General features: G+C 44.4%; 1 protein-coding gene across 2 annotated transcripts; it reads left to right on the top strand.

The window, feature by feature from the left end:
• The first annotated feature begins 1,633 nt into the window (after positions 1-1,633).
• Positions 1,634-9,555, top strand: LOC119341444. Of its 2 annotated transcripts, XM_037613317.1 has the most exons (6): positions 1,636-1,891; positions 2,065-2,666; positions 5,448-5,758; positions 5,876-5,938; positions 6,615-7,126; positions 8,496-9,555. In XM_037613317.1, the coding sequence occupies exons 2-6, from the start codon at positions 2,122-2,124 to the stop codon at positions 9,306-9,308; spliced, it is 2,244 nt and encodes a 747-aa protein (XP_037469214.1). In that variant the 5' UTR covers positions 1,636-1,891; positions 2,065-2,121; the 3' UTR covers positions 9,309-9,555. The 2 variants fall into 2 exon arrangements, with proteins under 2 accessions (XP_037469213.1, XP_037469214.1); XM_037613316.1 differs by having other exon boundaries at positions 1,634-1,891; positions 5,448-5,938.
• Positions 9,556-12,881: the final 3,326 nt, after the last annotated feature.

Raw genomic sequence — 12,881 nt, 5'->3', positions numbered from 1 at the left:
GTCATCTGAAGGAGGAGGTAACCAAACATGTTTTACACTTGCCACTTGTGACTAACGCCACCTTAAGGATTCACGCGATACCTTTGGAGAAAAACCAACATCAATACTTCCAACCCTTCACCATCAATTCAGGCTATTGAAGAAACTGAGGCATACTGCAAACATATTGAAAGAAGAGGTCAAAGTTGTCGCCCGAAGAGCGAGCTAACTGATTCTTGATTGACACATCAACTAACAAGATCTGAAGAGAAGCAATAAATATGACAAGACCTATTCTCACGGGCCCTTCATTGGTGTTGGGTTGAATGTCGTTGAATCAGGAAGAGACATTACTCTAAAGCTTCATCATTGTTTCAACCTCACCGATGCCGCCATGGAGAAAATACAGAAAACAAGAACCCGCTAGAACTAACTAAGAACAACAAAAGGAACGGTCCCTACTCCTGGCCGCCGACGAGACAGCTAGAAGAGACGTTACTCCAATGCTTCATCACTATTTCAACCTCATCGATGCCGCCATGGAAACAAAAATTCAGAAAACAAGAACATGCTATAACTAATTAAGAACAACAAAAGGAACGGTACCTGCTCCTGGCCGCCGACGAGATAGCCCGACCAGAGATAGGAGGAGGCCCAAGCGGCAATGTGGAAAACGAACTCGATGGGAGCTTCATGTTTGCAAAGATAAAGCTTTCCCCCCAATTTTTTCCGATGACACACCTAGGCGTACCATATTTTTATAGAAGGCGGAAGTCAATTACAAAAGACTACAACTTGCTGCGAACAACAAGTGTAGTTGGAACTCCACACTCCACTATGACAAGTACAAACACAACGGAAAAGGGCTTGCCCTAAGTCAATCATCTAGCCGCGTCACAACAAAAGTCAGTCGCCTTGAAGAGTAATAACTCCAACTGGATTTCCCTTGCCAACGCACTACCCACCCTTGAATGCCTAAGAGGAGACGACGAGTGAATAGCGGGACTCGGTCAGCCATGAGAAAGCCATCGTATTGGAATCACCGGCAGCTGCATACATAGCGCCCACGAAGATTAACTCGGGCAGCGGCAAGCACCACAGACAGAACCACCAGGCCAGGTCCAGGCCAGGTCTCCACATGCGATGCTCTCAATAGAGTGATGACGCCACACCGCCGCCATAGTCGGTCCTGCAACGGACAAGGCTTTCGCCCGAGGACCACAATCTGATCAAGGAGGGAAGATGCCGACACACCTTGGCGACGCCTCCAACAAGGAAAACGACACCCACGGGCGTCGTCACCGCTAGCTCCGAAGGATGAGCAGGATTTTCATCCGAACCGTCGCACCTCTCCCACCCCCATCAACAGATTGGCCAAACTGTCGGAGTCACACCGCCGCTGTCGCAACACCTCGCCACCGTGTCAAGACCACCGCAGTACATCGCCCTCGCACGGCCGAGAGCAATTCCCCCCAAAAAGTTATGGAATATGTTAACGAGCTACCGTATCCTTGATCTTGCTTGCCTGACTGGAAGGGGCAAGTAGTCGAGATCGTAATGCAGGAGTAGTGACGGCACGCTGGCGTTGCGCCGTTATAATTCGCCACGGCAGGCAGAGGAGAGCCGCTTTTCCACGGCTCGCTCGCCCGACCCCATCAAACGTTGAGGAGAGGGGGGAAAAAGAAGAGAGAGAGAGAGAGAGGGCTCGCCCGCTCGAGGATGCCCGTTCCTCTTCCTCCGCAAGAAATAGGCGCAAACACAACAACACAGTGGAGCCAACGGAATCCCCAAATCGATCTCTCGACTCCGGGCCGAGAACCCCCAATTCCCAGTCCTCAGCCCCCATTCCGGTCGCCCTGATCCTCCCCCGCAGGCGATTTGTCGGAGTTCGCCGCCCCTCGCGGCCCTGCCGGTAAGCCCAATCCCTACGCCTATGGCCCTGCTCGGTCTCGCGTTTCTCTCGCCCGTTCCATGGGCAATTGGATCTTCCTTTTTCCCGCGACGCGGCGATGTTATCTGTTTTCGTGTCCGCTAGGTTACTTTCTGTGCGAATTTCTCAGCGGTTGCTGCTGTAATCTGCTGCAGGGTTCTGTGATTCCGCCTCGGGCGCCTCGGGGATCTCTCCGTTGCTCGCCGGCACCCATGGCGCCGGCTTCGGCTCCGGCTTTGGACGTCGAGGGCGAGGTCGGCGGCGGCAACAGCCAGAACGCGCTGAAGCCCGAAGCCGACGGGGAGCGATCCGTCGCTCCGGGAGGCGGTTCTGTGCCCGGTGAATTCCGCTCCGATGACGCGGCCACAGCGGTTTGTGAGGACGGTATCGACTCCTCAGATGACCCTGCCCTGGCCATGGATGTCAACGGCAAGGGCGACGGGGGCAAGGAGAATCTGGGCAAGGTGCGGGTGAAATCCGAGCCCGAGCACTGCGAGGGCGAAGGCGCCGTTCTCGCCCCTTGCACCCGGCCTTTGGGTGCCGATTTTGTGGGGATAGCTTCCTCCTCCTCCTATAAACTGCCCATGGCGAGTCCGGAGGACTCGACTGACCAGCGAGGAGGGGATAGCACGGAGTGCTCGAGCTCGTTCGCAGACTCCCTTTGTGAGACTGGTGATGAGGCAGGCAATGGTGACCTGGAAGTGAATTCTCCCTTTTCAGCTCATGCTAATGGCGGTCAAGCTTCCGCGATGCCCAGGTGAGTCTGTTGGCAGTTCCTTGTATGCATTCAATGGTACTGGTTGGATGATTATGCAATCCTGTTTCCAGATTGTCTGATTGTATTGTTTGAGAAAGAAATGAACAAGCAGAATACCCTGTTAGGCAGTTAGTAACTGATATTATACACTCTTGGCCTTGGGTTTCCCGCGCTGGCAGGGTAAAGAGCAGTGCTATGTGTACGATATTTTTTTTACGACTTTTGTACGACACTGCTCAGTTACCCTTGGATCAGATCTATGCATCAATAGGAGTCGTGGGATCACAATGTTGGACGTGAATCGTAAATATCAAGTCGTATGCAGAACAATTTCGCAGGGTAAAAGGTAGGTTGTGGTAGAGTTTTGTTTACTCGTAGAGCCTACCAAACTTTAGAGGCTGTAGCTATCCATAGGAGGCTATACACTTTGGTATCAGCTCCTAGGTACTGTGATGGCAACCTGGTCTGCGCACCCAAGAGGCAGATGGTGTCAGAGAATAGAGAGAAGGAGATAAGCAATCCGGCTTACCTATTATTGCTTTCCCTAATAAATACTAGTGCATAGCTTATACAGAGCTGGTTACAATTAACTCATCCATCACGCCGGCGACTGTATGTAGTTTATCTGCCAAAATTAGCAGTAAGTGATCCGCGCCGTTTTCTTGTGATCTCGTCGTGGTTTTCGCTGAAAATGTTGGGCCTACAATTCAACCTTCATGTGATTTGTTGAGTATGTATTGAGATTTTTCAAGGAAGTAAGGATAACCAGAAAAAGATATTCAAGAGACAACTAGAAACCTTCATGTGAATTGTGAAGGCAAGTGCATGATCTGTAGTTATGTCTTGATGCTGCTCTAGTCGCTATTTGAAAAATCTTGGCAAATGAGCAACAGAACACATGAACTGAATTGAATGCCCAATGTCTTCAGCCTCTAGCTCTGCACCAAAATTAGTGACTAGAGTACCCCTGGGTAGGGTACATCCTAGTTTGAACACTCAAGAAGCAATTCATTTGACATAAAAGTTAATTCACGTATACATTTGCTAACATCAACCATCCAGCTAACCCCGTCTTGAGTAATTCAAAGGCATGTCAGCCACACAACAGTTTTCTGTGAAGCTCGTAGTTCATGACCTCTAGTTATAGAATGCAGACTTTCTTCTTTCTTGCCCCTCTTTGTCTGATACTCACTGAATTGCTGTCCCAACATCTATGCACCAGCAATACACCCAGGTAGCTATTCCCTAATTTAAACAGTCGAGAATAAATTCCTTTAGATAAATGTTTATAATTTAAAGACTTCTCTTGTTTGACAACACACAAAATTTGTATAAGTGACTCAGAGTTTATGACATCCAGTTGTGTCCTCAGTTTTCCTTTTAATTGCCCCTTTCTAGTTTCCAAGACCTGCACAACATGTTCACCTTTTTTTAGATCAGGGAGGCTGGTGGCCACCCCAGTTCCATTAATCATGAAACCACCAAATCCATACAGGTCTAAAAATCAGGTAAAAAGATCCAGCAGCTAAAAGAAAGTTGGTAAAGACATAAGTCACCTCCAAAAACAGGGGAGGAAGACAAAAGGCTACTTAAAAGGAAAATTACAGCAGGATCATCAGCCCGCAAAAGCCCAAACTATACAGCACGACCAGAGAAACTTCTGCAACAGCCTCATCTCAGAACTTGGTCTTCTTCAACGGAGACTGGGTTGGGGATGGCGCAGGTTCCAGAGGACTGCAAGGGCTAAGCATGGCCATCTTCAGAGCACACTGTGGATCCTGCCTGGGAGGGGAAGACAGTAGCTCACCAAGTGGCAGGTCAAGGCTGCGATCAATTGCATCTGACAGAGAAATCTTGCTAAGGAGCGCTGGATTCAGGTTGGCATCTTCAGTGCCAGACTCATGTGCAGTCACCCCAGCAGGCAGTATGGTATTTTGATCACCGTGGAAAGCATCCGGAGAAAGACTCCATTCTCTCCAAAGCACCATCCTTGAACAGGATTTGCAATTTTTTCAGAGTAATCCGGATTAGCCACCACACCTGTTTGATGTCAGACCACATCATATTATTATAAACATGGGAAATCCTAGTTTTCCATATGCACCAAAGAGTATAAGCACAGATATAATTAGGGGCAGCATAATTTTTGTTTGCTGGTCAAAATCTAGCTACTGACAGAAAAACATGTTCACCTTTCAGCTACGTTATTGACTGGAGCATCCCAGGGTCTAGTCAAGAGGCAGTTCCTTTGAGTAAACATTGATTCACAGATATATTTGGCACATCAGCTATACATTCATATATTTCTCTTCAATAATTCGAAGCACTCTTTCTCTCCCTTCTTGGATGTAGACACCAAATTTATGTGAAACTCGGTATTAAATGAAGGCTGTCTCAAAAGAAAACTGGTGCCACATTTCCTTATTTGAAACATCAGCCAACGTTGTGTCCGACATCTTCAGCCTGCAGCATTAGGGACCAGAGTAGCCCTGTGTAGCTACTTCCTGGTTGAGATAAACATTCATTCAGAGATATATTTGCCGACATGAATTATCATCTGTTATTCTGACGGCAATGCATGTTGTGTTGTGCACTTGTTTCTTCATAAGTCTAATGAAGCCAAATTTGAGTTACTCTTGTGTGTGCTTCAAATTTCTAGCTGACCTGTCATATTCTATGGGTATTGCATCCTCAGTGCAATATTTCCATATAGAAGAAATTATATCTACTCTGATATGCTTCCGTTTTGTGCAATTTTTTCACATGTAAATTATCTTTCAGAAAGAAAAAGGTAACTGCCGAGTGGAGGAATGCCGTCCGCCCAATGCTGTGGAGATGTGAGTGGTTAGAGCTGCGCATGAAGGATCTTTTATCGCAAGTATCAAAGTATGACAGCCAGCTTGCTCTCATCGAGCAGGAAAAAGAATCGCAGAGAGCAACAAGCAAGACAAATGGTTGTAGGCAAGAATCTGGGAAGAACTGCAGAGACCATGAAAATATTAGCATGGAGAGGAGAAAGCGCAAAAGACATGAAGACACTGTGGATACATCATTGTACCTCAAGAAGCACAAGATATTATCATACTTCTTTGGTCCGCTATCTATTTATTTTCTGTTTGTAGGGATAGTGCATCACTTTATCCCATGTTTGTCTATGTTTTGCACCAGGATACTACTGGTAATAATAAGGTTATTCTTGTCTTCTACAGATAAACAAAACAAGGGAGCTGATGCAGATGGCCTCTTAATTGATGATGATAGTCATGGTCAAGGTATGGTTATGGTGATCATTTTCAAACTCTTTGGTTAACAAAGAAAGTTATTTACTACTGTACCTATCAAAATTTTACATTAAGTTGAGCTGCCATGTTACTTAACAGATAGAAAATGCTTGCTTATATTAGGGCACCTTCATTTGTGTTGTAGTCACATGCAAGCAGTTAATTAGCTGACCATTAGGAAGCTAAAAACTGCAGTCTTTCATTAGTTATGACTGTACGACAGATTTCAGTGCTCTGCAACCAGCAGACATCTGTGGAACTCATTTTGCTAGGTGCATGCTTACTGTAAGAAAGCTGACAGACCTACTGGCGCCTTGTTCATACACTAGGTAAAAATGTTCAGGGCGTCATGTTAGTGAGTGCTTTTATTTTATCAAGATAGCTGATCTGATTGTTTGTTAAATAACCAAGTAAATAAGTATACAGCCATATCTTGGTGTCTGTTCCCTGCATCTAACTGATTCATAAATCTTAGAGTTAGTGTTATAACTGTTAACATCCTATTGTATGATGAATCAGTTAAGCGTAGTACGTTGCAGCCGTTTAGGGATTTATTAGGTTGTCAGTGTAGAAAATGCAAAATCCATCTTTACTGCCTACTCTCTGGGTTTTAAGTAATCCCGTTGTTGCAAGTGCTATCTGTTTATTTGATTTAGTCCTAATGCAGTTGGGGATGATACTAGACGCCGCCTCGAAATTGTTGGTTTGCCTGCGTCCAAGGAATATGATATGGCTTCCAACCAATTTGTGTTACAAAAAGTTCTCATGAAAATTGGTGGTATCCAGTCTCGAGTTCATCGTCTACAAGAGCGTCTCAGCAAGGCTCGCTCTAAACAAGCAAGGTTGGCATCTTTCATGGATCATGACCAGGTCAAGGTGGCTGAGAAGAGGCAAAGGATACAAAAACGTGCATTCTCTCCTGAGAATGATCGATATGCTAAGCCACAGAAAAAGAAGAAGCTAAACATTTTGCTGGAGCAGGAGGATAGACCAACTCTGTCAGTAAAACCCACATTGTCTGAGAGGGCAACTGATTGTCTAATAGAAGATCCACAGGGCAATGGTGAAGAAAAAGCTCTAGAGAGGAGCCAGGCACATAAGAAAGACATCACAGCGGACCTACTTCTAGCTGTTGAAAGTTCCTTACCAAATGGTCATTTGGGAGATTTGTGCAAAGAAGTAAGTTCTTGCTCCTTGGTCCGTTAACAGATGTTTCTTCTTTGTTTCGTTGCATGGTCCCTTAGCTTATGCTTCTTTAGTCCATTGCTTTGATCTTGTTCAGTTGTGGTGAATTTGGTTCAGCTCAGTTGTATTTAAAGAGATTCATTGTGAAATGGAATACATACCTACCTATGGCTTGTATGTACATAGTAGGACTTCGATTTAGAAAACCCTAATTATGAAGTATATAGAATATAAAACAAATGCTACACTGCTGTGAAAATATTGTACAGATGACTTGTCTACTTGTGAACTCTGATTGAGTTAAATGTGCCATTAGTCCATTAACTCAAACTCTTTGCACAATTTAGACCAAGAACTCAGAAAAATATACCAATATTACAAAGAATATACCAATATACAAGTCATATAATTTTTATGTTATATAGTTTATATTAGGGTGATAAAATTGGCAACCTAGGTATACGCGTAGGACTTGTAAACTGAGACGGAGGGAGTACTAAGCTTCCATCCTATTAGAGTCATTAAACAGGAAAGAAATAACTTTCTTTATCAATAAGAAGTGTCAATTCTAGTGGTTGGAGGTGTCACTTATTTTCCCTAAGGCCTAGGTTCGACTCCCACTCAGTTTTTTTTAAATTGTGATGGCATATTTGCAAAAAAGCACCCTATAAAATTTACCCAAGCGCGAGTGGTCCAAGATATGCCGACGTGGTAGCCACATGGATGGTTTTTTATCTCCCAGATCGGTTTTGGTCTTATCTGATCAAATAAACGAGTTTATGGCCTAAATCGATCATTTTCCGAGTTCTTTGCCTAAAGTGTGCAATGAGTTTGAGTTAATGGGTTAATGGCGCATTTCACTCACTCTGATCCCCCACCCCCAGACCCGAACCCCGAAACACTGTCTTCCCTGTGACACAAGAACTGTAATTAAGTCTTGGATACGGGATTTGGGACCTGTGACAGATGTGTAGCATGTTATACATGAGTTCTTAGGAGTACATTTCATAGGAGGATGCTTGTATGCCAGATCCATCCAGAATTTCATATTTACTGTGCCATGACAAGTAGAAATTGCAGGTTCTAAAACTGAGAAATCACAGTGCAATGTACAGAAGCACTTCACTTGCAATTTTTCGACAGCACACAATACAACTATGTTATATTTCTTTGGCAGCTGCCAAATCTTTCAGTGGCCAGATAATTTAGGTTATGCCATATACATCCACTATCCAATAATCATCTGATTCATTTCAGTTGCTAAGAACCTTTTATTGGCTAATCCCTTTTTAAATAAGTAGCTCCTTGGGTAATACTTCTGCATGGGCATTTAGTTGATACTTGTTGATGTTTCTTTTCACAGAACACTGATGATATCCTCATAGACAACCAAGGGGCCAAAGATGGGTATCAGCCGTTTGAGAATGCCAAGCATCCACCTGAGGAACCACCTGTGCTTATTGAAAATGTTGCTAAAACTGCTCCATCGAAAGTTGGGAATACCTCTGAACCAGTGGAAGCCGAGAAAAGTTCGGTCCCACTGATTAAGCAAGAAGTAACTATTGGAAAACTGCCAGTTTTGAAGCATGTCTACTCTGGAAAGAAACGTGGAAGGGCACCCAAGACAGAAGATATGGGCTCTGAAGCTGCATCCAAGAACCACAATAGAGAGGCCTCCGAAACACCTTCTGCAAAGCAGAAAGCTGAGACAACACCCTGCGCTGAAAACGAGAATGCTGGCTCAAAGAAGTCGAACTCTGGGAATTCTTGTTCAGCTGCAGAGAAGCTGAAAATTGGAAACTCATCCTCAGCTGCAAAGGCGCAGAAATCTGGAAACTCATCCTCAGCTGCAAAGACTCCAAAAGCAGGAAACTCATCCTCAGATGGAAATAAGCAGGCAGCTGGAAACTCATCATCAGCTGCAAAGAAGCCAAAAATGGGGAACTCATTCTCGGATGGAAAGAAGCAGGCAGCTGGAAACTCATTCACAGCTGCGAAGCCGAAAACAGGAAAGCCATCCCCAGATGGAAAGAAGCAGGCAGCTGGAAACTCGTCCGCACCTGCAAGGACGGAGATGAGTGAAAACACCCACACCAATCTTAGGATTGAGAAGGCTATCTTGGTGGAGGTGAACAGCAGGAGGAGTCAAAGGGTACGGAAGCCTAAGGTTTACTGAAGCAAAACCGGACTGCTCAAATTCAGGGTAGTGTAATTATGAGAAACAGGCCTTGTTTATCAATCTATCCCTTTCGTCTTGCTGAAGTTCGTAGCTATATTGACAGCGGCTTCTCGCAAAGTAATTTAGTGTAGATATTCCTAACCTTTTCGTTTGGGTCACCAAACTAAAAATATGCTTCTTATTATGTATAGTTGTTCTTTGCTGAGCTTGTGATGCAAATATGCTTGCACTTGGTGTCTCTCTACTGCATTGTTTGTTCAGTTTTGACACTTCCAGTTGTATTCACCTAGCATTTGTTTCCCCCTTGGTTGGTGATGTTTGAGTCAGGCCAGACCTCCACCCTTCTACTACTCCGTCCCACAATATAAGATCGTTTTGCGAGCTGTTTTAGCTTGCAAAACGATCTTATATTACGGGACGGAGTATATTGCAGGTTGAAGACGATAAAATTATGTGCCCCATAATTCATTAGTTGAGGTGAATCAGTCTGTTCTCCTGACGGAGACAATGATGATTGATAACACCAAAAGATCCACCCCTTGCACCTTCAGTTGGTCACTTGACACAGACTGCCAAAGAAGGCTTAATTCCCATTCGAAAAGAGAAGGCTTAATTCTCTGTGACAGAGAATCAGAGGACAGCGAGGAGTAAGCTTGGATGCTGGTCGGAATATTTACCCTTCTAGGAACAGGAGAAATTGGTGTTCAGAAAAGCTTCAAGCTGGCAGAAAAAGTTGCATTGATATTGGAAGAAGCGCAGCCTCTCCTTTCACAGGTACATCCTTCTAACCAATACTCCCTCCGTCCGAAAATACTTGTCATCAAAATGAACAAAAGGGGATGTATGTAGATGTATTTTAGTTCTAGAACATTCCTTTTTGTCCATTTTGATGACAAGTATTTCCGGACGGAGGGAGTACTTTGTAACAGTTTGCAACCTGTGATATAGCTTATGTCATGGAATAGATGTGTCCTAGCTTTATGACCGTTCAAACTCGTTCGTAAGCGTCATCATGCTTTTCTGTGTACATTTGATGGGAGCATACTATATATATGTTCTGTTTGTGGCATATTGAAAATGCTCAGGCAAAACAGATCCAACTTGTCCATACTTCCGTGGAAGGTCATCTCTCTTATCGCATACAGCTGAAGAAGTTCAGCCTTTTTGCTGTCGGAGGTGCGTGATAGTGATCTGGTGAAGGATGCGGAGGCTATAGCTAACGGCCTGGCTGGTGCATCCGGTGATTTTCTGTTGAAGAGCATTACTTGTAATAAATATCCTCATAAATTTGAAATTAAGTAATCCTGGCTAAACTTTCCTCAGATTCTGAAGAGCTAAAACTTTGTGGGAAGAAGTTTTTGAAAATCCTAGCACCTGCTGTTTCTGCTTTTCTCTGCACCTTGGAGTGTGTGCATGAATTGCAAATGTTATGGTAGAAGCTTCACTCTTTGTTTTGCTTACACATACGCTGCCCTGCAGATGGTTGAAGTCTTCAATGCTTACCCCTGAGATTAGTCATCTTGTCAAGCAGTCCATTCTCACCCTTACATTTACTCAGAAGAACATTGAGGTTTGTACTGTATATATTTTTCAGTTATTTCTGAAACTGAAGAGAAGGCTGGCAAGGTTTTGACATGTCTCCTTCCTTACTTTCAGTTTCAGAGTATCAGCTCGGACATCTCTGGTTTCACGGAACATCAAAACTGCTGATCAAGTCCCTTAACAAAGTTGAACAAAACGCAGCTATGTGTCGACAAGTGTCCAAGTGGAAAATTACCGGCAGAGTAGACCCGTCCTGATGAGATTGAAAGTATCTTCTTTTTTTTTGCGGGGAAGATTGAAAGTATCTTAAGAGACGTTTCCCCCGACCATTTGTTCATGTTAGTCAGATCACCTGAGCAAACCCATATTAATTGACTCTCAAGCAGATGTATCTAGCACTAAAATATGTCAAGATACATCCATTTGAGCGTCAATTATAAGACTAAAATACGTCTAGATACATTCATTTGAGCGGCAATTATAAGATACGTGTGAATTATAAGACTAAAATACGTTTAGATACATCCATTTGAGCGTCAATTATAAGATACAGGACGGAGGGAGTACCAAACTGCAGATTTGGGGGAGTACCAAACTGCAGATTTGGCCAATGATGATCGATCCTTGTGGTAAAAGAACAGACTCCTGAAAATACAGAGTCTGAACTCTGCAGATTCATCCTATAGAAGCGTGTCAAATCGGACTTGTGCCATCATCGTGGGATTAGAATCTTATAATCAGCAGTGCCATCATCCACATTCCTTTGATATCAACTCGCTGGCACTCTTTAGCAAGTATTATATCTTCTAGTGGTTGTACTAAAAATATGCTAAAGTACATCTTTTTCATTATTCTCTAAGAGCAACTCTAACTTGCCATCCAAACGGATGTGAAGCGTGTTTGTCCGTTTTTTGTCTGTCTGTTTGGGTCGGCTGGATGATCACTATCCGCTTTTGTCCAACCAGTGCACCCAGCCAGCCGACGCAAATTCCGTTTGCTACATATAGCATATTTAATAAACAAACGACTGACGGCCATGCCACGCCCACAGTTCATGCGGGCGGCCATGCCAGCCTCCAAAAAAACACACGCAGTTCATGCTGGTGCACTTGTCCAGCGGCAAGCATATAAAAAACCATGCCATTTATTGGCTTTGGTAGCCTCGATCTCGAGCTTCTTCGCTTGCATGCCCGCCTTTATCTCTAGCTTCTTCGCATGCATTTCCGCCTCCATCTTGAACTTCTTCGCTTGCATCTTCGCCTTCATCTTGAGCTTCCTTCTCTGTATCTCCATATAGGCCTCCATTTGCTCTTTTTTTAATCTTGCCTCCGCTTTTCTGTTTCCTTTTGGGTCATCATGATTGCAAAGTTTCTTGCAAGGCAATTGACGCCGCATCACGCTTCTCCTCTTTCTTGGAGTTGGTCTTTCCCCGCGCTCGTGGCTTCTCTCCCTCATCATGGTCCTCGATGGCTTGCAGCCCCCCATTCTTCTTGAGGGTGGCATATTGCTCCTTGAATTTCTTGTGCTCTTATGATCATCCAACAATGTGTGACGGTGAACGACTTGTTCCCATGTTGGGCCCGAATGCTTTCAAAGCATGGAATGCCTACGAATGAAGACACGAGTGCATATTCCTATGTGCAATGGACATGCAAGCACGGGAAACGAGAATGAAGATGGTGGAATGTATACCATGTCTTTGATGCCGAGGCCACTCAGGCGGCCCTCGGTGCTCTCAAGGTTGGCACAAAACTTGTTGCACTCTTATTGTATGACCCTCCAATGCTTTGAGAGGGACACCCAACCACGCTTGCTTTGCGTCTTGTACGGCGTGGACTTCTTGCGTTCATGGAATAAACGATGAACTCTCAACAAAAAGGTTGATCCCTTTTGCTCGGCACCGATCTTGGGATCTTGTCCAATATCTCTCCAACATTCACAAAGGAGATTGTCCTCATCCTTTGTGTATGCCTTTGTTCGAATGCTTTGGCGCTTCTTGTTTGCATTGGCTTGGGTGGTGAGATCATC

This window comes from Triticum dicoccoides, chromosome 7B (assembly GCF_002162155.2).
Source record: "Triticum dicoccoides isolate Atlit2015 ecotype Zavitan chromosome 7B, WEW_v2.0, whole genome shotgun sequence".
Lineage (NCBI taxonomy): Eukaryota > Viridiplantae > Streptophyta > Magnoliopsida > Poales > Poaceae > Triticum > Triticum dicoccoides.
Note: the sequence above shows the minus strand (reverse complement) of the source record. Positions and strands in the feature narration are given on the sequence as shown.

What these genes read in the sequence shown, in the direction of transcription:
- LOC119341444 (XM_037613316.1), top strand. Translation starts at nt 2,122, where the DNA reads ATGGCGCCGGCTTCGGCTCCGGCTTTGGACGTCGAGGGCGAGGTCGGC. An exon ending in CAAGCTTCCGCGATGCCCAG is followed by an intron (nt 2,667 to 5,447) that starts GTGAGTCTGTTG and finishes ATTATCTTTCAG; the next exon opens with AAAGAAAAAGGTAACTGCCG. An exon ending in TGGGAGATTTGTGCAAAGAA is followed by an intron (nt 7,127 to 8,495) that starts GTAAGTTCTTGC and finishes TTCTTTTCACAG; the next exon opens with AACACTGATGATATCCTCAT.